Raw genomic sequence first — 25,432 nt, forward strand, 5'->3', positions numbered from 1 at the left:
TCTGTGTGTAAGATTATTAATAGTTTACTTTTTATAGATTTTCTTTAATGATTTATTTTTCATTGGAAAGTTTATTTATTTATTTGCTTGTTAAGCAAAAAAATTGTGAAGTTTATGGTTAAAAAACATTAACCCAAAATTAACCTAAAATCGATGATATATATTTTGTGTTTTTAATTAATGTGGTCAACCTTGACACATTTGTAGAATTTTTATTCTGATCTGAAACAAATGTTTTAACATTTAATTTTTTTTCCTTTACTTACAAATGAGCCAATAATAATCGTTAGTAAACAATGGCAAGTTTAAATTAGAATCTATAGTACACAAGCTAGAGCAAAGGTAAAATGCAGTTTATGTTTATTTTAACATTAACGCTAATTAACTGGTTTTACTCAAAAAAAAAAAAAAAAGAATTTTATATAATATTATAATAATATCACTAAATCAACCTAAATACATCAATTTTGGTTAAATCGGGTAAAATTGCTCTTTAATGTTACCACTTTTAATGTGTAATGAGCAAATTAATTTAATTAATTTACAATATGTAAAACTTCAACAAAAAAAAAAAAAAAAAAAAAAAGAATTATGAACTATGGTCTGTATCTTTCAGAAGGATTCCAGCGCTGCAAGTCTGTGTGTATGAGCATTTGCGCTTGACTAAATGTTTGGGAGATTATTCTGAAGGAGAGGACGTATCTCTCATATCTACAAAAACCTACACACAACATTTTCCATGAACACACAGTATGCTGGGCTTTCTAGTTTGGCACCGTACTATTTGAGGTATCTGTACCCTCTATCAGCTCTGCTACCAGGATTATGTGTGTGTGTTTATCAGATGTAATGGTGAGCGTGTGTGTGCAAAGCAGCGGTTCTCAGCTGGTGGGCTGTGACTAAACATGGCTTATGCTGATTACATTGTGCTTTGGATGTTGAATTGTAAGCTGTATTTCAGGGGTGATATAAATAAATACCAAAGTCTCATTTTTAGGACACTTTTCTTACTCTTATACAATACATCAAACAATTTTGGGTTGTATGCTATTTGATGTACATTGTAAAGTCTGGGTTCTGAGAATCGCTGATGCAAAGTACATTTTGTTGCAGACACCAAAAGTTTGTTTGATCAAACTAAAATATAAAAAAAGAAAAAGAAAACTCACATCACTGGCATTGTAAACATGCTGAGCTTGGAATGTACAGTACAGTATCATCATGGCTATTTATTCTTTCAAAACACAGATGATTTGAAGATAATGTAGACTAATGTAATTCTAGTTATTTTGAGATACTGGATTTGAGTTATTCTTAGTTGCTTTTGTAAGCAAGCATCTGCTGAGAACATGAATATAGTTGACATAAAAAACTATTATAACTCTGACCTGAAACGGCATTCAGCACTATCTAAAACTGCATTTAAAAAATAAAAATAAATTAAAACTTCTATTTAGCTAGGAGGTATTAAATTAATCAAAAGTAGTAAAGACATTTATAATGTTGTACAAGATTTCTATTGGAAACCAATGCTGTTCTTTTGAGCTTTCTGTTCATTAAAAAATCCAGAAAAAAATTATCATGGTTTACACAAAAATATTAAGCAACATGACTATTATAAGAAATTTTTCTTGAGCATCAAATTGGCATATTAATTTAGGAAGGATCATGTGACACTGGAGATTAAAAATAGAGCTTCGCCTTCACAGGAATATTTTCAAATAGAAAGCAGTTACTTTAAAATAATATTAATAATTCACAATATTACTGATTATACTGTACTTTTTGATCAAATACGTGCAACTTGAGCATATGAAACCTCTTCAAAAAGCCTTAAACATTTAAGGAAACTTTTGACAGCATATTTATATACACTTCCACAGAGAGTGGTGCATGTTAAATGAATAAGATTTGGTGTAAAGGGAGAAAGCAAACATTGTATGAGGGGCCGAGCATGAATTAGATTAGAAATCTGAGCTCACAAACATATGCTCACAGGCCAAAGCAAAGAAGACATGAAAATCAATCAGCCTTACATGGATTCAGAGAAAGTTACAACCTTAGAAAAGCTTTGTACTGATCACTAACAGACTACTACAATCCACCTTTTCAGTAAAGCACGTTGGTTTGTGACACACACACACACACACTTGCATTTGTGGTTTACAGGGACTCTCTATACTGTAGGTGTAATGGTTTTTATACTGTACAAACTGTATTTTCTATCACCCTACACCTAAACCTACCCCTTACAGAAAACTACTGGCAATTTTTGAATTTCATAAAACACCATTTTCTATGTTTTTTTTTAAGCCTTTTGTTTTACGGGGGGACAGGAAGTGTTTATTTTGTAGTACCCATGTCATTATACACATTTGTGTCCTCATAAACCATATATACCAATACAAACACACACACCATGTGCTTTCCATTTTTTCGCTGCATGCCTCAGCTCCCGGGACCATACGAGATCCATTTTCTCCTCAACGGCTGCCTCTTTCACACTACAGTCAAGAGAGAGCGAGAGAGCGAGAGAGAGAGAGAGAGAGAGAGAGAGAGAGAGAGAGAGAGAGAGAGAGAGAGAGAGAGAGAGAAAGAGAGAAAGAGAGGGGAAAAAAAGCAGCATACTCTCTCTCTCTCTCTCTCTGACTCACATACAACCGTTCCAATCTCCAGGTTTAGGATAGGCTTTGTGGAAAAACAGTTTTAAGATCTGGTAGAAAAATGAATGACAATTACAGACATATGGATTAAATATTTGAATAACTGAATTATTGCAGTTGCTTTTATGCAAAAACCTGCTTAAAGGGACAGTGAATCCAAAAAGGAAAACTCTGTCATCATTTACTCTCTCGTGTTGTTTCACACCTAAAACTTTCAGTCTGTTGAACACAAAAATACATTTTGAAGATTTTTTTTTTTGTCCTTACAATCAATATCAAAAACAACATTACACTTGTAATTACACTACATTTCACTGGCTTTCATTGTAAAGACAAAACACTTTTTCAAAACAATATTCCGTCTTCCGCTTGTCCTGGTTTCAAACAACAAGAAAGTGAGTAAATGACAGATTACAGATTTTTAGGTGAACTACTCCTTTGAATCCACAACACGTCATGAAATACGTTTTTCTTTTATCTCTGAACTAAATAAAGTTTAAAAAGAGAAGAGTATTATTTACAACAACTTTAATTCGAAACAGAGGGACAAACGTGAGTATAGAAGACATGAAAGAGAGACTAGTGGCAGAAAATATTCTAGATACTAGCATCAAATAGTAAGTACCAATTTCTGAAACACACAAAAAAATGAAGATTTGCTTAAATACAAATATATAACTATGTTCAAATGCAGATTTTTACAAATATTATGTACAATGTTGTAATTACATTTAGCACAACTGGCTGCTGTATATTAGATGACAAGCTTTCAAGCTCTCCTCCCCCCATGGCTCTCATTGCTCTGTCGTTTGTTGAATTCCCAGCTGGTATCTCACTTTCTAAGTTAAGTTTTTATGGCCAGCAGCTTATGAAAAAAAAAACGGGGGGTCAACAGAATGGGGGAGGAAAACGTTTCTGCACTTGGTATCAAATTGGCCATGTTTGTTTTGGGGAATTCAAGTGGTTTATGTTCCATTTCTCTTTCCACTTGAAAGTCTCTGACAGTCTAAAAATAAGTGTACAAGTGTAACTGCTTTCAAAATACTGAGGATCGAAGGCACTTAGTTATGTTTTTGTTATCATTGCATGAAAATGTGGACCATGATCGCCAGTTTCAAACGTTGGTCTCCCCTTGTCCGCTACTGGTCAAACGCGTGTAGAACCTCCTCCAAGAGTGCAGCGTCTTCCCCGACCAGATCCAGAATCCCGAAGTGATCCCTACAATGAGAGTCATGAGGTACTTGATCATGAAGACGGTGAAGTCGGGGGTCATGTGAGGAGCGGGATGCATGGGGCAGGGGATGGCCAGGCGCTTACAGTTCGTACTGATCCAGCTCTTCTCCCAGTGCTGCCTGAAGGCCTGCTCATAAAAAAAGCAAGCGATGACGATGGTGGCCGGGACAGTGTAAAGAACTGAAAAGACACCTATGCGGACCATCAAGCGCTCCAGCTTCTCCGTCTTGGTACCGTCGTGCTTCATGATGGTGCGGATGCGAAACAGGGACACAAAGCCGGCCAGCAGGAACGAGGTGCCAATGAAGAGGTAGATGAAGAGCGGGGCCAGCACAAAGCCCCTCAAGGGATCCAAATTGTTCAGGCCCACAAAGCAGACGCCACTTAACACGTCTCCATCGATTTGTCCCATGGCCAGGATGCTAATAGTCTTTACAGCCGGAACGGACCAGGCAGCCAGGTGAAAGTACTGTGAATTGGCTTCGATAGCCTCATGGCCCCATTTCATACCAGCCGCCAGGAACCAAGTGAGAGACAGGATGACCCACCAAATCGAAGACGCCATACTGAAGAAATAAAGCATCATGAACAGAATCGTACAGCCCTCTTTCTTCGTACCTTGAACGATGGTTTTATAACTATCGAGAGAAAAGCCCTCGTTGCACACAACTTTGTTCCCAAGAAAATAACCAGCGATATACGCAATGGAAACCATGGTATAACAGCCGGACAAGAAAATAATAGGACGTTCTGGGTACTTAAATCGTTGCATGTCCACTAAATACGTGGTCACGGTGAATAAGGTTGATGCACAGCAGAGGGAGGACCAGATGAGGATCCAAATCCGGGCAAATCCAATCTCCTGGTCCGTGAAGAACATATAAACCCGTTGTGTTCTGGAGGACTCACATGGAGCACCACAATCCAGCTCGCCCAAGAACTTATAACCGAGGTAGGAAGGCACCTTTAGCACTGCCGGGCAGCGGAACGGTTTGTCCAACGAAGAGTACAGCTGAATGCCAGGTGTTCTTGGGACGGGCATGTGAACGGGCGACACTGTAGCCACGGAGTCGTTCTGGCCCACACAGATGTGTCCGTCTCCCAGCACGGGGAAATGTTCACATCTCAGCCGCTCTGGCCACTGGAAGCCGAACTTGTTCATGAGGGCCTCGCAGCCGTGCTTTGCCCTCTCGCAAATGGAGCGGCACGGCGGGATGGCTTTCTCCAAAACCGTGCACACTGGAGCATACATGGAGCACAGGAAGAACTTGAGTTCAGGAGAGCACTGTACCTTGACTAGTGGGTAAAACTGATGGACCTCCAGCCCAGCATCCTCTTGGTTGTAGTGTCCGACCAGATTTGGCATAATGGTTTGATTATAAGCGATGTCTGTGCACAGGGGGATAGTTATGGGCTGACAGAAGCCGTGGTCGGGAAAGGCTATCCCACTGTCTCCGTGATGCTGTCCAGACGCCACGAAACAGCACGGCAACACCAGTGCCAAAAACAGACACAAACTTGCACTCGCTTGCATTGTCCCACAAAGTTCCGTCAAACTGTCACTGAATAAAACGTGAGTTTACAAGCTACGCTTTGGGCGACATTTTATCTGCTAATCGAAAACAAAAAGACTCGCGAGCTAGTGTAAACGGCATACTTTGTATGGAATATCTGTTGAGCGCAGGAGCGACAGCATGACTTTCACCGCTTTGTCCGTCAGACTGTTTCAAGTTCCCCCTGGGCTGCCTGTTGCTGACTTTGAAGAGAGTGTGAATGAGGAGGAGGGAATTCGGGGGTCTTGAAACAGATTTCTACTCTAAACCCCAATCACAAGGTCTACAGACTAATTGAATCGTTCATATGCCATTAGTTATCTGAAACCTAGAGCATTTAAAAAAAAAAGTTTTATTGGGGTAAGAAGTTATGGTATCGAAGAATAAGGACGCAAATCTATCTATCTATCTACCTAGAGATGGATAGTGGTGACATCTTGTGGCTATGCGTTGTTAGTAACATTCACCGTAGGTTTCATTTCTTAATTTTCTTTTGAGTTGTTTTAAAATAAAATAAATCACATTTTAAAAATGAGATTAAAATGAAGTTGGTTATTAATACTGATAATAGTAATAACAGTGACATATTAAGGATAATAATATATAACGAAATGCATGTAGCATTTGTTTATAGTATTAATACAGTTCGTACCGGACACAGTCTATGGTTTAGAAGCAGAAGAGAGAAATTATTAGTTATTGGAAAATTAATTAATTAATTAATTAATTGATTCAGTTAAAGAAAATATGTCCCCGATGCTAACATGTATTTTTTTTTTTTTCTGGAAACTTACTTTCTAAATGTATTATTCCGTTACTAAGCCTGAGTGTGTCTCCTCTCGCGACCATTTGATGGATTCTGATTGGCTAATTGAAGGCGGTTTAGCCAATAGAAACGAGAGACAGTTGGAGGCTGGAGACCGCAAACTCTCGGCTTCGCGGGTGCAGTGGTGAAGAGACACGGGCGAGGTCGCGAGTTTATCCGATTAATTAAGGTGAAAGACTTTGGTAGTCTTTAATTTATTTTCACAGTAAATCAGCTGATTACTTAGATACATCTTGAACAGCATATATTTCTAATTTGTATCAAATAATTTATAGAGAGAGGCCCCCTGCCAGCAAAGTTCAATGGAGGTAAGAGCTAACGTTAATTCTGAGGGGGAAAAAGTTTTATTTTCTGTCTGCTTGTTATGTTAACTCAGGCACCTACTGATTACCAGGTGTACACATACCTAGTTAAAATATGAATTAGCATAATAAAGAGAGTAAAGGGCAGTGATATCGACTCATGTTTAACAGTAAACTAACTATAAAGGTAAAGCCAGATATGTCGTAACATCAGGCAAAAGAAAATCCCCACAAGGCCTCATTTGACTGCATGTAAAACCGGTGCTTTTTGTCATGTCATTATTGTCAGTTATCATATAACGTTAGTATAATTTTTACTCTTATACTTTAAGGTTAATAATGCAGCGAAAAGCAAAATCAGTGTGGATACAAATGGAGCAAGAGCAGTCTTTGATCGATTTCATATTTCAGGACCAGACTCCTACTTTTCCACAAACAAGCCTCAGGTGAGAAAGTCATCTTCAAATTGTGGCTTTACTGCATGAATTAATTTAAAAATACAGCTATAGTGTATAGATTTGCCAATTTAACTTCCTCGTGTGTTTGAATGAATAATAATTTGATCTACTATGTATTATATATAGAAAATGTTAGATGACTATGGTTTTAACAAATATATATACAAGTGCATCTTAATAAATTATTATGTCATGGAAAAGTTCATTTATTTCAGTAATTCAACTCAAATTGTGAAACTCATGTAATAAATAAATTCAATGTACACAGACTGAAGTAGTTTAAATCTTTGGTTCTATTAATTGTGATGATTTTGGCTCACATTTAACAGAAACCCATCAATTCTCAACAAATTAGAATACTTCATGAGACCAAAAACACCAAACACTTTTAGCGAATTGTTGGCCTTCTGGAAAGTGTTTTATTTACTGTACATGTACTCAATACTTGGTTGGGGCTCCTTTTGCTTTAATTACTGCCTCAGTTCGTCGTGGCATGGAGGTGATCAGTTTGTGGCACTGCTGAGGTGGGATGAAGCCCAGGTTTCTTTGACAGTGGCCTTCAGCTCATCTGCATTTTTTGGTCTCTTGTTTCTCATCTTCCTCTTGAGAGTAGCCCATAGATTCTCTATGGGGTTCAGGTCTGGAGAGTTTGCTGACCAGTCAAGCACACCAACACCATGGTCATTTAACCAACTTTTGGTGCTTTTGGCAGTGTGGGCAGGTGCCAAATCCTGCTGGAAAATGAAATTAGCATCTTCAAAACACTGGTCAGCAGAAGGAAGCATGAAGTGCTCCAAAATGTATCGTTAACCAGTGCAGTGACTTTTTTTTTTTGTAAACACAATGGACCATCACCAGCAGATGACATTGCACCCAAATCATCAGAAACTGTGGAATATTAACACTGGACTTCAAGCAACTTGAGCTATGAGCATCTCCACCCTTCTTTCAGACTCTAGGACCTTGGTTTTCAAATGAAATACAAAACTTGCTCTCATCTGAAAAGAGGACTTTGGACCACTGGGCAATAGTCCAGTTCTTCTTCTCCTTAGACCAGGTAAGCGTCTTACCTTGGCTAAGGAGACTTTGTCTTTTGTTCAGGATTGGCTCAGCAAAGCCCCTTTCACAGTACAATTCCTGTCACCCACAGTGGCAGCTGGCACACCTAAAAATTATTTTATATATATATATATATATATATATATATATATATATATATATATATATATATATATATATATATATATATATATATATATATATATATATATAAAATTATTTTTTATAGTCTCAATAAAAAATGTTTACTAAACCTGGGCTATTGTTGTTTACTTAGAATATATATATATATATATATATATATATATATATATATATATATATATATATATATATATATATATATATATATATATATATATATATATATATATATATAATATTTTTTTTTTTTAAATAAACCCTTTCATGCGTAAGTTCAAATATTTTAACTGACCCCTTGTTTCCATTGCGAAGCGTCATGATTGTCACGTGATACACCGCAGCCTAACAGATATATCGGTATTTGTTATATTTAGTTTTTAATTTTTTATTAAAATATATTCACAAACTTGCTTACCATGTCAGCCATCTGATATTCCGATTCTTAGTTTAAAAACCTTTATAGATTATCTTGATCTATAACGAGATGAGTACTGCCGTTCAGAGTCCTGTCAGCCGGATTTAACGTACAGCACTTGAATTCCCCAGTTTCTCCCGAAATACATGAAAGTAAGTTGCTGTTGAACTGGATGAAGAATAGAGTAAACTTTATTGTTCTGCTATGTGTGTCTGATATATGAATAAAACACGTCGGCAAATTACATTTGATAAGATAGTTTTTGCTGCTTCCATAGACATCAGTGTGTATTTTACAAACTACCAATGTATTGTTTTACTAGTGATTATGTATATTTAAATATATGAAACCTAAAATAAACATTATGTGGTTGAAAACACTGCATATTAATTGTGATATATGACAAGCGCTGAGCGCGTCCGTTTTTGGCTCAGCTAAAGCCAACGCGCGAAAGCTGTTTGAATCTGGCAGTTCTGTGATGCCACTGAACATTCTAAATCCTACTCTCAGGGGCACAGAAATAAGAATCCAATATATGGTGCAATAATGCTAAAAATGTTAAAACATTTTAAATTATTTTTGTTAAAATATATCTGCTGACGTTTGGACTGCCAACCAAACAGCAGCTGACTGTGCCCCCAGCAGTCTATGATATAAACAGATAATTTTTGATTGCACATTGCTAGCTAGCAATATGTCGCAGAGCTCCTTTCTTAATTTTTTTTTAGCAAAAAACCTTGGCTTGATGGACAGCCGGACACGAGGCCTAACGTTACACCTGATGAGGATGTTACTCCCTCCCGGGGCCAACATCAACAGACAGTGTTGCCAGGTTGGAAATGTCCAAGTATCATACCAGAAGTTCAAAATTATCGTATTTGAAAAGAAAATTATTACATTTAACAATTAACTACATTTTGAGACGTCCTCCAAATTACCACTAAGGAGTATGGTTGGACGGAAGCAGTGCGACAAAAATACTATCCCATAATTTTGTACAGTAATCTGACAATAAATGTGGCACACCCAGATTTTCATATGCACTACCAGAGTCTCTTTTCTGGCTACACTACTGCCCGGAATATATGCATGCGTTCACACACAACCCGTAAAGATCCCGTAATTACACGTGACATCAGCGCGTGACGTGTAATGTACAAGTCGAAAACGTTAGGCACGTTATACTTTCACTGAAGCTAGTGAACGATCTCAGCATCAGCGCAGAAAGTGAGGAACTAACTGATCTCTGCTTCATTATAGTTTGCACATATTTTTTTGTTGTGAACGTCGATCTTCCTTCAAAACAGCCGGTAAAAGAGTCGCGCAATAACGTGCGTCATCACTACGATACGGCATTAGATCTGGCTTATGTTCACACAGCAATGTTACCTATAAAGCAATGTTCGCAAAGAACCCGGCAATGTTACTAGGTCCCCAACCCAGGTTCAATGCCAGAATCAATCCTGGGACGTGTTTGCTTTCACACAAAAGGCAACCCGGCAATGTTCCGGCAATTTGCCGGGTCTGACGTGCAGTGTGAAAGGGGCTCAAGAGGAATACGACATCTGTAGCCAAATTCCTTGACAACCACTGGATGCCTTGGCCCCAGCCTCAGTCCATTCCTTGTGAAGTTCACTCAAATTCTTGAATCGATTTTGCTTGACAATCCTCATAAGGCTGCGTCTCTCTCGGTTGGTTGTGCATCTTTTTCCTTCCACTCAACTTTCTGTTAACATGTTTCGATACAGCACTCTGTGAACACTCTTCTTTGGCAATGAATGTTTGTGGTTTACCCTCCTTGTGAAGGGTGTCAATAATTGTTTTCTGGACAACTGTCAGATCAGCAGTCTTCCCCATGATTGTGTAGCCTAGTGAACCAAACTGAGAAACAATTTTAAAGGCTCAGGAAACCTTTGCAGATGTTTTGAGTTGATCAGCTGATTGCCACGTCACCATATACTAATTTGTGGAGTTAAATTTGAGCCAAAATAATCACAATTAAAACAACCAAAGACTTAAACTACTTCAGTCTGTGTGCATTGATTGAATTTATTTAATACATAAGTTTCACAATTTGAGTTTTATTACTAAAATAAATGAACTTTTCCAGAACATTCTAATTTATTGAGATGCATTTGTAAGTTTTCAAGAGTGGACTGTTGCATGTTGCTAAGATCTGTACAATTAAATGATCATTTTATTTGAATTGTAATAAATATTTAATAGATAATTGAATTGGACAGCATTTGTAATAACAGACTAATTAAATTGCACAGATAATTTTAAGGATGTTCTTAGTTTTTCTTATGTCCATACCCATAAATATTTTTGAAAATGCATTGTAAATGTATTTATTTTATCCAGTTAACAACTTCTCAATATGACTTTTTATGAGCAAACGCTGTGTTCTTGCAGAATAGCTTCAAAGACAGCAGATTCTTGTCATACAATCCATCCACGGACTGTCCGGAGCAAAACTGTGAACCACTGCCTTACACAGTTTGGCCAACTCAGGAAGAAGACTGTAAATCAGTCAGTTGGCCTCAAGTCATACCTGATAACAGGTTTGTTTTATCTTTATAGATATTATTAAAAAAAAAATTGTTATTAAATACTAAAATATTGTTTATCTTGCATAGAAATCTGTTAGATGCCAGTAATTGTGGGAGTGAGGCTGATCTTTATGGATTAGTGTCCAACATCTTGGAAGAACCAGATTCAGTAGACCCATACTCCTCATATGTCTCTGAAAAGTAAGTCCCTCTTGATTTATTTTACAGAAATTAACGTGTAAAGCTAATTATTACTGATTAGTGGAAAAATGGTCTAATTAAAATTTGAATGATTTTAATCGTATTTAATCTTGTAGATATTTCTTATGTAAAATAAATAACAGGCATTCGTGTAATTTGTGAGGTTTGCAATTTTATAGTATATTTATGCAAGTGTATTTATGCAACATAAACTCAAAACACAACAACATCAGATTCTAAAACAGCATCAAAACTAAATACATTTGTCTTGGGAAATGCAAATACAATAAAACAATATAAATGCAGTAACATAAGGATTTTAAAACAAGACACTGTCTTCTGCCTTTAAGTGAATTTATGTTTGCTGTGCATCCTTTCTGTGTTTGCTTAATGAATAATTAACCTATAAACATAACTGACAATTAAAATGGTGCACCACTACAGTGATTGTATATGTGAAATTATATAAATGCCCTTAAAAAAAAAGAATAATAATATATGTCAAAGATTTAATCAACTGTTTTGTGTAAAGTTGTTATGACAGCTTTAGTATTTTCACAATTTATTCCAAATATCCATCAGCTTTCTTTCAAATTGATGCAAAAAATAAATAAAAATAATAACATTTTGTGTGTTTTTTTTTTTGTAGGCTACCATCTAGTCTGAAAGGTGTCTGGTCTCCAAAGTTAACAAGAGAAGAGAGGATGCATAACTTCAGTAATGAGGTACAGATGCTGCCCATTTCTGGATTCCCATCAAATCAGATTTGTCCTAAACCAGTTAGCAATATTTCTCCTCAGTCTGAAGGTAGAGAATCTCAACAGGGGGCTGAACTTCAGAATTGTAATGGATTTGATGCTTTTGCACTTCCCTGCAATTTCTCCACTTGTAATGGAGAGGCTGACACATATTCTCCTCAAGATCTTCCTCGCCCCCCAGGCCTGAACACCCCCCCAGCGTTAAGCTCTAGCCTCTACCAGACCATGGCTGGAAAACCTAAGTTTATTAAACCTGAGAAGGATGAAGGATACCGCAGCATCACTAACTGCCTGTTTGATTATATAAACACAGTCAACAACTCTCTCTGCCCTCCACAAACAATGGATGACTCCTATTTCAGTTCATCTCATGAATTTTCATCTGTGAGCAAAGATAAACTGAAAAACACCCAATCGTTCTCTGTGCAGGATGTCAGTAAACTGGCCTTTCTCTTGGCACAGCAGGATATGAATTACTGCAGAGAATCTACCCAGAATGGGCTTTTAGCACAGAGGAATCTGGAGGAAATCATTGCAGAGCAGAAGAGTCATCCTTTCCAAATGATGTCGGAGCTTATTACTCAAACACCAGATTTTAAGAGAGAGGTGACAATCAACCAAATGGAGCAAAGAAGAGCTAAAGTAGTGGATAAAAATCAAAATTGTTATACTACGAATGAATTTTCAGGGTTTGGGCCACTAAAGACTTTTTCTCCTGCCATCTTGCCTCCAACCCTTCACCCAAACAAAGAAGCCAGCACCTCTCAAACCAGTGTAAAGCAGTACCAGCCTATCCAGTTCAACCAGTATCAAAAACAAGCAAAGATTTCAGCGAAGACCAACAGCAACAGTGAATCACAGAGTTTTACAAAGCTCTCAAGCACATCGGGGGCTGTTCCATTGCTTCCGTCTCGGCAGTTGTTCCGGCCTGCAGCAAGAGTCCCAACTGATTTGGGTCAGGGGAACACAGTAAATCCACGTGGTGCGATAGGCCTGGTCAGTCTTGAGAATTTAAGGAAGGGAGCAGAAAATGTGGATATTTCAGATTTTGACCTCCAGCTAGAGAACAACAGGTTGTCTTTGGGCCTTATGGCCGGTGGGTATTTTTCTCAGAGATTTAGCCCAAAACCCAAACTTCCCAGGTTCCCTGAAGAGGCAGACAAAAAGACAGGACTCTTGCAGAATCCATATCACGGGCTGGGCAGTTTATATGGAGGACAAATGAGAGCCAATGGAGCGAGTTCAAACTCAGCCAAAGCTACACCATCACAGCTTTCCCCATTCCTATACCAGATGGGTGATCCCAGAAAAAGCGTATGCCACCAGATTCAGCCCCAGTCCCAGTTACCCTACTGCTCTGTGCCTCTCACCGACATGAATGAACATCTGCCAGATGGAGATCCTTCACCATTCAGCCCCTATCTACAAGAATGTATTGGGCTAAGCCAAGCATCCAGAGATGGGTTGTTCACCAGATTTCTGTCGGACATGACTTTAACCAAGTTTGGCAAGGCATTCGGAAGCCCCAACAGTCAGCTACACTTCTACCTGGAGGAATGTTATGAGCACTGGAGGATGCTGGAAAAAGAGAGAAAGCAAGTAAGTGTGATGTTTTTGAGACATAAAGGTATTTTTCTGTTCCATGTATGGATTTTCAGGTATGTGCTGCAGTGTTGACATATTTTTGTAGGAAAATAAGAAAAATAACCTCAGTGACCAACCAAAGTTTATGATTCTTACCCATTCATGTCCATCATGATAATTCTCTCAAATCAACTTTATTTTGTAACCTATATAGAACCAGCAGAAGTAAAAAGCTAAATGTAGGCTAGAAAGAAACTATTTCAGTGTCATGAATCACGATCAGTAAAGCTTCGGACAACTCTTTATTAAAAAAAAAAAAACATTTTCACTGAAAGATTGAGTTAAAATAGTTAATAAGACTGTAATTATAAACACAGAGAGGCTGTAAATGTGCACTAATGAGTAGATGAATTTCCCTTTTCAAGACAAGTAAAATCTTGGAGGGAAAAACCACAAAGGGGTATTGCTAATGTGTGTGTGTGTGTGTGTGTGTGTGTCTATATATATATATATATATATATATATATATATATATATATATATATATATATATATATATATATATATATATATATATATATATATATATATTTGTAAAATAAAAGTTTAAATATCTTGCGCTTGTGTTGACCATAGACCATATTTTTGGCATTTAACAAAAAAAATAAAAAATAATTTACCTCAGGGTGATGAAACAGGAAGTGCTAACTTGTTTCTAGGTTTTGTCATACTATAAAATACATCATCTTTAGAGCCAAAGCAGAGATTTATTTTAGGAAAATATTTATGGAAAAATAAATTACTTACCGAGTTGTCAAACTTTCCTTTTATATTCATATTCTGTCTTGGTGAATCATTCTGTTAAATTACCAGGTAGTTTGCAGGCTGACCTGTTTTCAAGAACGATGAGGTAAGAAACTAATGTAATGTGTTTTTTCTGACAGGCAGAAGCTGTTCTTACAAAGACTTACCCAGGAAAACGTGTGTCTGTGGTGACCAGTAGTGTTTCGCCCAAAATGCCTCCAAACCCCTCCAGACTGGACCGCCTCATTGCAGACCAGCTGCGTGAACAGGCCAGGGTCAGTCCAGTATTTCTTAGACAATTCCTGCCAAAGGTTTTCAAACAGGAGGCCACTAGAGAGTGCTAGTGGGCCTGCCTAAAAGTTAAAATCATGATATTTGTGACATCATGAAAGGATAATCAAAATGAATTTATTCTGTTGGCATCCAGTGTTATGCTGTCTTGAGGTTTTACATCTAATAATACTGTAGTGGGGGATAAGAAAAAGAAAATGTTAACTTCATAAAAAGTAAATATTTTACACATGTATAATTTCTATTTTTGCCAACAAACTAATTTTGTATTTCATAAACCGTTAAATTGACAGTATTTTAAACTAGATGATATGAAAATGTAGAAATGCATTGTGTTTATAGGTGGCAGGTTTACTAGGCAAGATGGAACAGTTGCGCAGTTTTCCACTTCATGCTAACATCGGCTCAGCATTGGACAGGCATCTTGAGGTCATCTACATCACTCAGGCACGCCGAAAGGATGAATTCATCAATGCTAACAGCAGACAGAGGCAGCCAGCAGCCTTCTTTAGAGAGGACAGGGGTAAGTGAATCATATACTATAACAAAAGCAAGAAATACACTTAATGTACAAAAATACAAGATCTTATATAAACTAGTGGGAATCCACAATCGTAAAGCAGCTTTTCCACTATCCCCGACAAACCACAAGTGATAGACCAGAAGTTATTCATTTACAGTCAGATGCGAATGCAGAAGTTTCGGATCCGAAATAATTATTTTAGCATTGTTAAATCATTATTGACGTTAATTAGCCACATAAAACCTACTGTTTTCATTTGGGGGATAATTTTATTTATTTATTATATATATATATATTTATACATTCATTACATTGATTAGAATCATTCATTTTACCATGGTGAATTAGCCAAGGGTTGTTTCATGAGCAGTTTAAAAGTTCTGGGCGAATGCCACTAGGGGAAGAAATATGATAATTGTATCCAAATGTCAGAGACAGTGGAAAGATTGCAGGGCTTGATAGAGTCCCACTCAGCCTTAGTTTTACTGCTCAGTGACAAAACATTTGCTTTGTTAATAGGACTGGGTTTTGACACAAAGTTCATGATTCGATTCACATTCACAAGCTTGCAATTCGATTCAGTTACCGATTCGATTCAATTCAATACTGATTCTTTTCAATATATGTAAGGTACAGTACATGCCCAATTTTCTTAAGAAAAACAAAGCCAGTATGTACTAACGTACATTACTATCATTTTGAAGGTTAAAACCGACTGATTTGTTAAAATTACACTTAATGAAGATTTTAAAATAATAAAATTACATTTACATAATATTTCTAGTAATTTTTTTGTATTTTTTTTCTGAGACTTTGTTTCATATTAAAAGTACAAAAGCTCAATGCTTATCACAATATATTGGATGAGAAGTGCACTTCAGTGTTCTGTCCCTTAACAGGCTAGACTAATCAATTCTTGTGATTTTAAGAATCGATATCGTTCCATAAAAATGAGAATCGATTAAAATCAAGATATCCATATTTCTTACCCAGCCCTATTAGTTAATCTAGATGTAGATAACAAAAGCTTTATCTATTTGTGTTAAAAGGTAAAAAAAGAGATTTTGTTTGTCACATCTCACAGAGATCCTTCTGTTGGCATCTGCAGTGAAGGACCTGTGTAGCAGCACCAGGAAGGCCCGGACCGCTCTCTGGTGTGCATTACAAATGACTTTGCCCCGAACAAACAGTTACCCAGAGGAGAGAGACGAGATGGGTACCTGCTCCCCTTTAGGTCAGGACAGTCCTGAGCGAAGCAGCTTGGAGAGAGCACTGACTGCCCTGTGATCACTTTCCAGCAGGTATACATTTTGTTTGTGTGTGTCTGTATTTTGACACAAAGTAAAATTGATCTAACCTGTCGAAAAAAAGGCACAAGAGGTGATGGGATTGCATTTTTAGAAGAATGAATGAGTTATTTAAGTTATTCCACTGAAGTGATACGTTAGGCTCAGTTGTGGGCAGCAGATGGAATTTTTAGTTCATTAATATTTATCAGTCTTCTGTGAAAAACCACCAATCAGATTATAATCAAATTCTCTAAAAGACATGGAATTATGGCAGTAAGATCAGTACTAAGCTATTTTGTCCAAGGACCCCAGAAGAACAGCCAGTAAATACAAGACGTTTTTGAGAGAGTATGAAAGAATGATTCTACAGTGACAGAAAGAGACATGAAGTCAGTTTTAACTGGTTCATGGTGATAATGGAACAGAATGTATGGCAAGAGTAAGATCTGTGGTTTTGGAGGATGATGGGATATCTTTGCCCAGTTGACCTAGTAATGTATAAATTGTTAAAACAGGAAGCAAATTATTATTTGTGAAAGTTTTATTTATTTTTGACAGTTTAATTAGTGTCTCCTATAACCTATTCAAAATCCTCAGCTAATTTTAGGTCCAGTGGTACACACATTCAGACAACAGTATTTATGATCAACAGGACGTGTTCCAGTTGTCCTTTTATTATTTTACTTATTTATATACATAATTCTTTGGCGTCTCCCTGGATAAGCAACGATAATCGCAAATCTTTCCTAATCTGTTATGTTGTTTGGAAAATTTGAAAGTGAATTTATTTATTTACAACTTAATACAATTATTACATTACAATTTATCTCAATTCTGAATTCAACTCAGTATTTCCTTCTGTTTTTCCATGTATGTATGTGGTCAATCTGTCTGATGTAACTCATTAGAGGATATATCGAGTAACTGAGAGTAACCTCATTCATGGACTGAAATAAATGATGTCAACAACATCCTACTAGAAAATGAAAGACTGATATATTTAATGACGTGTACTCACATTGCTTTTGTTTCTTTGCTTATGCTTATGTTCAAGTTTAACAATTAAACTAACACAAGAACTCACAGAGTGGTGCATATAACTACTGTTTATTTAATTAAACATTGATTCAAAATACAGTGTTAATCAATGCTCTAATTAAACAAAAAAATGCAGATCACAGTCTGTATAAAATGAAAACACTGGTAGAATCATTCAGTAAAGCTGCAATGAATGTGACTGCTCACTTACGTTAGTGTGTCTTAAAAGAACAGCGTTATGATCATCTTGCCAAAAAGAGTTGGCCGGCCGAGTTATGAAAGCCATTTGTAAACAAGTTCCTCACTCTCATTCAGTTCTGAAGATCCTAAACATTTACCTTGGCAAATATCATTTTTCCTTAAATTGCCCACTGATATCAAGCAGTCGAGGCTTAACAGAATAAATACACACTGAAGAGTGTACCTTGCTAGGTGATTTCCATCATAAAATTATGTGGATATTTTTTACGTTTGACTCTTGACTATGCCCAAGATTTGACATTTAAGTTGTGTTGAAGTAAAGAAACCCATCAAAGGTAAGCAAAGCAGTTGATAAAAACAGTTTCACCAGTCATCAGTGTTTAAGAATCAGATCTCTTATTGCATGTAAATAGAAGATTCATTGAGAATCCCTTTAAATCAAACGGAGTCTGTAGAATAAAAAAAATAAATGAAAAATAGTCTACCATTTGCCTTAAAACTCAAATCAAATTTCAAAACTGCACCTTGTGGCTGTAATAAAAAACCTACACGACACCAAGGCAGAACTATATGTTATATTAGTCAAGAGTGAACACATTCATTTACACAAAATGTTAAATATTGTGGCTCTGATAAAAGAATGTCTCAATCACCTGGGGCCCGTTCTTCGTACCTGGCTAACTCAGTTAGCTGGATTTGATTGTTGATGGTTTGGCATGATCTTGAATTGTTTGGTTCTTCAAAGCTCATCCCGGAGTTGCTGTCATAGCAACAGGTCTTTAAATTAAAACCTGCACGGGAGCAGGCTTATTTTATGTAAACAGGATTAGGTCGCATCTTTGTAAACAGAACAGATACTTAAAACCCAACTGATCCACGGAAAGTAATTTACAATTAAAATAATAAAAAAATGAATACAAAAAACAATTATGATGTTGTGTAGTCATCATCTGTAACACTGTAGACACAGGCAGGTTTACTTGTTGAAAAATGTATTTGTGGTGGGATAATGACTTCATAATTGTATCGGTATCTTACACTTTTAAGGGGAAGTTGTGGCCTAATGGTTAGAGATTCAAACTTGTAATCCAAAGGTTGAGAGTTCAAGTCTCAGGCGGGCAGGAATTGTAGGTGAATGTACAGCTCTCTCTCCACCCTCAATACCACGACTGAGATGCTCTTGAGCAAGGCAGCGAACCCCCAACTGCTCACCGGGCGTCACAGCGTAAATGGCTGCCCACTGCTCTGTTTGTTTGCACTTTGGATGAGTAAAATGCAAAGCACAAATTCCAAGTATGGCTCACCATACTTGGCTGTATGTCAACGTCATTACACAGATGCTGTACAGTTAATCCGAGCTGTTCATTCATTTGAGTGCTGAAAGCTTTTATGGGAGTGGCTTGATGGAGCGCAGGAGATGCCCATAACTCGATCTAGACCCTAAGAAACTGTAATTAACACGGTCACATAACAAATCTGGTTCAAAGATGAAATTAAGTGAATCGCTAACTACAACACTGAAATAAAAAATTTAAGCATGTACAAATCAGAAATCACGGATATAAATAATTGGGAAACACGTAAAAAAACAAAACAAAAAAAAACTGCACATTTTATTTATCCATTATACCATTAAATGTATTTTTATTCACTTGGCCGTTTCCTTATAAAGGTACAGAAATGTCACGTTTTTTTTAAATTCTACGATGTCATTAGGTTGCTGTCTTGCCGCCAGCCAGTCGCTGCATTGCTGATAGTGGTTTAGAGTATCGATACAGCTGCCCTTTTCAGGGAACATGAGAACACACTAATCTGAGACTTCATCCGAATGTTTGAATTAAATACGCAAATCCGATTGAAGAACCAAATTTGGCAGAGATCAGTTATCACGATAACTAGATCTGGAATCTTTCAAATCCTCTTAGATGTATTAAGCAAGGTACGTAGAACAGAGCCCTGATCTTAGAATCTAACAGACACAATCCCTTGGTTTCACAGACAAGGCTTAAGCCTAGTCCCAGACTAAAATGCATGTCTGAGGTTTTTTAACTAAAAGAAACTTGCACTGACAAATCTTAAAATATGTCAGTGCCATTGTTTGTCTCAAGATGGACACAAATAATGCTATTTCCTAAGGCACATTTATAAAAGATACTTTAATGTCCTAGTTAACCTAAGCCACGTCTGTGAAACCAGGCCTAAAGGTTTAAAGATATTGGTTTGCCTACAGTGCAACCCAATGTAATATATGAAAAGGCAGTCTACAAGGTGTTGGCACAATATGTAGCAGCTTCAAATGAACAGTTGTCAATTGATATACATGTGCACACACACACCCTTCTCACTTTAGGTTAATCACTGTCCTACAATAAAAATAAACCATGATTTAGACAGAAACATCCACCTAGGGCAAAAAACAAGAAACTCCTCACCCACTGATTGGCAGTTATGTTTCTCTGTCTTTGGGTTGTCTCTGAGCCCTCTCCATATATTGCTACATGACAAGAAGGCTTCCGTTGGTTTCTGAAAAAGCTTGCGAGCTGAATAAATATAGATAAATTTTTATATCTTGAGCTGTGTGTTAAAAATCACTGGCGTGCTAATGAGGAGCAACCCATGAAAAACATTTAAAATCACAGGTTCACAGGTTATTTTTAAATGGGATTCATGCCGTTTTTAGACACAAGCATGTTGGTTATCCGCTGGTAAATGTTAGAGTAGATTTCAACTTTTTTTTTTTTTTTTTTTTTTAAGTGAATCTCATGGAAACATGTCCAGGTTACTTTTCAATATATATATTAAACACACACACACACACACACCAAAAAGAAAATTAAGCATGCTTTAGTATTATGACAATATTTTGCATAGCCACATTATTTTCAATTTACAATTAAAATATTTATGTGATACAGTAATGACAATTAGGGGAAATGGTCTTTAACCAAAATTTTAATTATGATTTTGGAGTTGAAATGCAACCTGAACATGTTTTTGACAGGTTGTGTGAGATTTACCCTTAAATAAGTAGCACGACAGTCAGCACCGGTAATAAATGAATATGTCGTGACAATTCTCACTCAGTTTGCTGGTTTTTGATTTGTACAAGCCAAGAAAACCGCTAAATAGGCCCAACATTATCATTCCATAAGCAATATCAGACCCAAAACGTGATATGGATGCATACATTGTTAGTTGGGACATTGTTTGCTGAGATATCATTGTGGTAAATGACCTTGGTATTGTATAGTTTACAAAAGTTTTCGTGCTCGGTGTTTTCTCTCTATCTCTTGCGCTCTCCCTTCTGTGTGCGTTTCTTTTCTTTGTCCTTGCGCTCCTGCTTGGCTAGTTTGTCTTTCTCTCGTTGCATCTTGTCTTGTTCTTTCTTCTTCTGCGCGTCCTCTCTGGCCTGGTCACGCTGCTGTTTGCGGCGGTTCAAAACTTCCTCAACATTGGTGTTTCTGAACATGGCTGGGGCTGGCAGTGAAGGGAACAGTTCATGTAGATACAGATATTTAGTCTAATCAATGCACATCATACCACAGCTATAGAAGAGCGATGGTGTGAAAAAGGATACATTTTTCACTGGGTATCCCTACTGCGGCTTGTTCTTCCTCATCATCTTCAGTACAAATGTTAAAGAAACTGCTTCACACTGGATCATCAGGACCCTGACCTTGAGAGAGATTCAGTGACGCTTTGTTCTCAACAAAGCATCATAGAAATACAAAATTACAACATAAATGTGTTAAAAGGATATTCCTCCTCATCTGTGACATGAGCATACTGTGCCAGCAGAACCTCTTTCCTCTTCTTGGCCTCCTCGGACACCTCCTTCTGTTTGACCACAATCTGGGCCTGCTTCTCTATCAAACTGGCAATCGCCTGAACCTCATCTGAGAATAGAAAGATCAAAGACAATTGGTGAAAAAAAAAAAAAACGAAATTATCTTAAAAACATACAAGTTTACATCACTATTATGTTGTACTACAAAATAATACAGAGAATATTATGAAACGAATGGGTTCTACAAAAGTCATGCGACAAAAAAAGGTCAGAAAATAAAAAATAAGAATCTGCACAGCACTGTTCACCAGTTTGGTGTTAGTAAATTGTTTTTGAAAGCATCTTATGCTCCCCAAGGCTGCATTTATTTAATCAATACAGTAAAAATTGTGACACATCACTGTAATTAAAATGTATCATAATTTTATTTGAATGTATTTTAATATGCAATTTATTCTCTTGATACTTCAGAGATCATTATAATATTCTGATTAGCTGCTCAAGAAACATTTCTTCTTATGATCCCTTGCACTGGTAAATGGGGTCACTGTGACTGACTTACCATGAGTTCCCTTGACTGCAGATCTGCTGCCGCACTCAGTCCACTGTTTTAGGATCTGCTGGCAAACCTCCTCAAGCGAGTCTTCATCCTACGACAATAAAGCTCGCTCTCTTTACAAACACAAGCCTAAAATGTCCATGACTAACGTTATATGTTGATAGTTGCAGTGAAATATCTGCAGTATGCTGCACACACCTACATTAAACTACAATCAAATATGGTTTACATTTACAACATAAATGACATATCTGAAAATAAGTTGCGCGTTTTCGAATGTTTTTTTTGTAAAAACAAAAACCAAAACAAAACAACAACATAGTAATAATGAACATTAATTAATGGAAACCAGCATCTGATCAAGTTTCACACTTTTGACTGCTCAAATGAAAGGCCAGTTGAGGAATTCGGGTTACAATTTATAAATGTCTTTCAGGTTTACGACGAGTTAGTCATATCAACGGTTAAAGTGTACCGTGTTCATAAGAGCAGGGCCACTGCTGTGAAATGTCCTGACAGCTGAGTTAAGCGCGTGAGTGTCGCGCGTGAACGTGCGCCTGCACTCACCAGAAAAGCGGAGAGAATGCCCCGAAGAGCATCTTTTTGCTCTTCATCATTTTCCTCTTCCTGGAGCACTCCGAGTATATATGCTCCGTAAACTTCTCGGTCTACTTCGAGGGAGTCCAGCCGCTCGTTCAGCCAGTTTTCAAACTCCCCGGCGATTTGGTTGGCCGCCGCCATCTTGCCTGGCTGGGGTCCTGATAGCGAGGCGGGATAACCGCTCAGAATGCCAGACACAAATGCGTTACACTAACGGTCAAAACGAATCCTTTTCATTTTGAAGAACTTGCGAACTTAGTTATTTCATTATTTACATTTCATTTTTTTTTACACGGGTAGATTAGATTTAGCTTGGTATTCATATAAGTAAGTGCCGTGTAGTATGTATGAAAACCATAGACTGTATGTGAAAACCTTATTTATATGTTCATAGTTTAACTGTATCATGCTTTAAATATGCATCGTTTGATAAAGCACATGTCATTTGCAGCAACATGATATTAAAACAGTTGATTTTTAAACCAAAGCTCACCACCAGAGGACAGTAGCTGCCAATTTACCAAATGAAGACTGATTTCACAGCCGCAGAACAAAAAATTTGGATGCTGCTGCATGTGCAGTTAGGCTATTGTGCTTTTTTGTATTTTTTGCAATAAACACGTTTGCATCTGGGTAGGGCATTTATACTTTATATTTAATGTTTTTTTTTTTTTCATAGGAATCATAATAAGGTTTAAAACTGGTGTATAAAATGTGCATATATCGATGCTGTGGCGTACAAAATATTTTATAGAAAGTTTGTTTTTATATTCAGTGAACTTTGTTCGTTGGTCTGTATAAAGTGTGTTCATGCTACGTCTGTATCATATGTGTTGCATGAATTTAGAAACTTCGCTGAAAACACTTGTTGCACACAATTTATTACTTGCTTCTTGTCCTATGACTGATAATTATGTTTTTTTCTTCCTCGAATTTAAGCTCCATATTTCTTATATTTAAAAGCTGGATGTATGATACAAAACATAACACACATATTTTAGATTCAATATTTCACTAAAAATCGTTCTGTGGTGTAACCAGTGAGGAGACAAAACAACAACAACAACAACAAAAACATTAGTCTTTAACAGTATTCTTGTAAGGCATAAGTTCATCCGGTGAACAAACAATAACAAATAATTCTTAAAAAAAAAATTTAAGAATTGAAAGACAACGTTTGAGTTTTTTGGCAAATAAGATTTTAGTTTATATGACTGATTCAGAGAAAACACGAGAGTGGAAAGATAAAATGTAAAAGGCTGCTCGATAAGGCCAATCCCAGGCATAAGGGTCTTGATGTTTCTGTGGGCCACTATTTTAAGCACTATTTTTATCAAGGGGACACAGACTTGATACAAAGCGACAAGAGCCAGGGGCTGTGGCAGAGCGTGCGGGTGGGTGGGCATCTGCATGCTCAGGTCCAAAGGCAAACACTCGTGCTCTCTCTGTCTCTCTTTAAAAGATCTCCCGCCAGTCATCACTGAAGCCCCTCTGGAACAATACTGTCCTCTCTGTCAGTATCCCGGCTACACACATCTGCATGTGACACAAACCTCCGGCCTGCTTCGTGATCAGTGTGACTGTTTTCAGGGTGTCCTTAAAAAGTATTCAAATGTATTACAGTCATGTTTTATAATTTAAGCTGATAAAAGGTTCAATTTGATAAAGATTGTGGAGGTTTTTAATTGAAAATTAAAAGATAGGAAGCACTTCTTATAAAATGGTTAAAATTAAATTACAGTGCAATAAATTGAAATAAAAACTTTTTTAAATCATTCCTGCAACTTCCTTCCTTCCTTCCTGTAGCTCAAACTGGAGAGCATGGCTAATTACGGATCATAGAGTTCAAATGACTACATTGGTGAAATGGTCAAAAGAAGCTCCACTTTTCCAATTAGAACATAAAAAAATTAAACATTGGTTTTAATGGTATTCTGTTATTCATTAAACTGAATTAATTTAAACATGCAGAGTATACTATATTTGCTTTTTATTTGTATTTGCATGTGTGTGCTTTCTTGTAGTTGCGTCTGTGTGTTAGCTGTGCAGGTTCTGGCTTCATAAAGGACACTCAGCAGTACAATAGAGATGCAGAAGGTCACATATGTAGCCATTTCGTGGCATATGGAGTGGACGGCAGAGCAGAGGTTATCACTTTTCTTCCTTTGTGTCTTTCTCAGTGTGACAGCTCTGGCCTACACTATCTCTGTCCTCTTCAGACGCATGCGTCTTATCTTCAGTTTCACTCCATCCTCCAGAGCAGTCTTCCCTCGGCAAGGTAAGCAGTTCCCATTGTTTGGCCATCTTGTATTAACGCTGCACTGACCCTATCCTTTGGCTGTTTTCACTTGTGTTTTGCTTGTCAGTTGGTCTCGGCAAAACAGCAAACCATAAAAAAAAAAAAAAATAATAATAAAAACATAAAAAAAAAAAACAGCAATCTCCTTATTATTAATTTTTTATCCTAATCCCATAATCACTTATTGTAAAGCCACTTTTTTAAATGTCTGATGTTAAAATGAAATGTTTGAAGGTTATTAAGTTTATGAAATTACCATGAATGAATTTTGCTACATTACAAAATCATTGTTT

The 25,432-nt window shown here is 36.9% G+C and overlaps 3 protein-coding genes across 6 annotated transcripts; 1 reads left to right on the forward strand and 2 right to left on the reverse strand.

Moving 5' to 3' along the window:
* Positions 1–2,747: 2,747 nt before the first annotated feature.
* Positions 2,748–5,715, reverse strand: LOC113046118 (frizzled-2). The gene has a single exon (XM_026207003.1). It carries the CDS (start codon positions 5,428–5,430, stop codon positions 3,778–3,780), a length of 1,653 nt encoding a protein of 550 aa, XP_026062788.1. The 5' UTR covers positions 5,431–5,715; the 3' UTR covers positions 2,748–3,777.
* A 478-nt stretch (positions 5,716–6,193) lies between these two features.
* On the forward strand, positions 6,194–25,116 carry LOC113046094 (meiosis-specific coiled-coil domain-containing protein MEIOC-like). 4 transcript variants are annotated; one of them, XM_026206973.1, is made up of 10 exons: positions 6,194–6,444; positions 6,551–6,583; positions 6,910–7,023; positions 11,069–11,217; positions 11,293–11,406; positions 12,056–13,763; positions 14,693–14,827; positions 15,186–15,366; positions 16,451–16,667; positions 25,021–25,116. In XM_026206973.1, the coding sequence occupies exons 2-9, from the start codon at positions 6,578–6,580 to the stop codon at positions 16,651–16,653; spliced, it is 2,610 nt and encodes an 869-aa protein (XP_026062758.1). In that variant the 5' UTR covers positions 6,194–6,444; positions 6,551–6,577; the 3' UTR covers positions 16,654–16,667; positions 25,021–25,116. The 4 variants fall into 4 exon arrangements, with proteins under 4 accessions (XP_026062758.1, XP_026062749.1, XP_026062766.1 ...); XM_026206991.1 differs by lacking the exon at positions 25,021–25,116 and having other exon boundaries at positions 6,196–6,444; positions 12,056–12,131; positions 12,207–13,763; positions 16,451–18,359; XM_026206964.1 differs by lacking the exon at positions 25,021–25,116 and having other exon boundaries at positions 6,195–6,444; positions 16,451–18,359.
* Positions 19,522–23,015, reverse strand: ccdc43 (coiled-coil domain containing 43). The gene is made up of 5 exons (XM_026207016.1): positions 22,808–23,015; positions 22,244–22,331; positions 21,655–21,790; positions 21,472–21,521; positions 19,522–21,365 (listed from the first exon to the last, which is right to left on the reverse strand). Exons 1-5 carry the CDS (start codon positions 22,979–22,981, stop codon positions 21,178–21,180), a joined length of 636 nt encoding a protein of 211 aa, XP_026062801.1. The 5' UTR covers positions 22,982–23,015; the 3' UTR covers positions 19,522–21,177.
* Positions 25,117–25,432: the final 316 nt, after the last annotated feature.

The sequence above is a fragment of the Carassius auratus genome, chromosome 3, assembly GCF_003368295.1.
Source record: "Carassius auratus strain Wakin chromosome 3, ASM336829v1, whole genome shotgun sequence".
Taxonomy (NCBI): Eukaryota; Metazoa; Chordata; class Actinopteri; order Cypriniformes; family Cyprinidae; genus Carassius; species Carassius auratus.

Excerpts from the sequence above, each read along its gene's own strand:
- LOC113046094 (XM_026206973.1), top strand. Across the intron at positions 11,407-12,055 it reads TCCTCATATGTCTCTGAAAA|GCTACCATCTAGTCTGAAAG; the intron begins GTAAGTCCCTCT and ends TTTTTTTTGTAG. Across the intron at positions 13,764-14,692 it reads TGGAAAAAGAGAGAAAGCAA|GCAGAAGCTGTTCTTACAAA; the intron begins GTAAGTGTGATG and ends TTTTTCTGACAG.
- LOC113046118 (XM_026207003.1), bottom strand. The coding sequence starts at position 5,430 with ATGCAAGCGAGTGCAAGTTTGTGTCTGTTTTTGGCACTGGTGTTGCCG.
- ccdc43 (XM_026207016.1), bottom strand. The coding sequence starts at position 22,981 with ATGGCGGCGGCCAACCAAATCGCCGGGGAGTTTGAAAACTGGCTGAAC. Across the intron at positions 21,791-22,243 it reads TGCAGTCAAGGGAACTCATG|ATGAGGTTCAGGCGATTGCC; the intron begins GTAAGTCAGTCA and ends TTCTATTCTCAG. Across the intron at positions 21,366-21,471 it reads AGGGATACCCAGTGAAAAAT|CCATGTTCAGAAACACCAAT; the intron begins GTATCCTTTTTC and ends TGCCAGCCCCAG.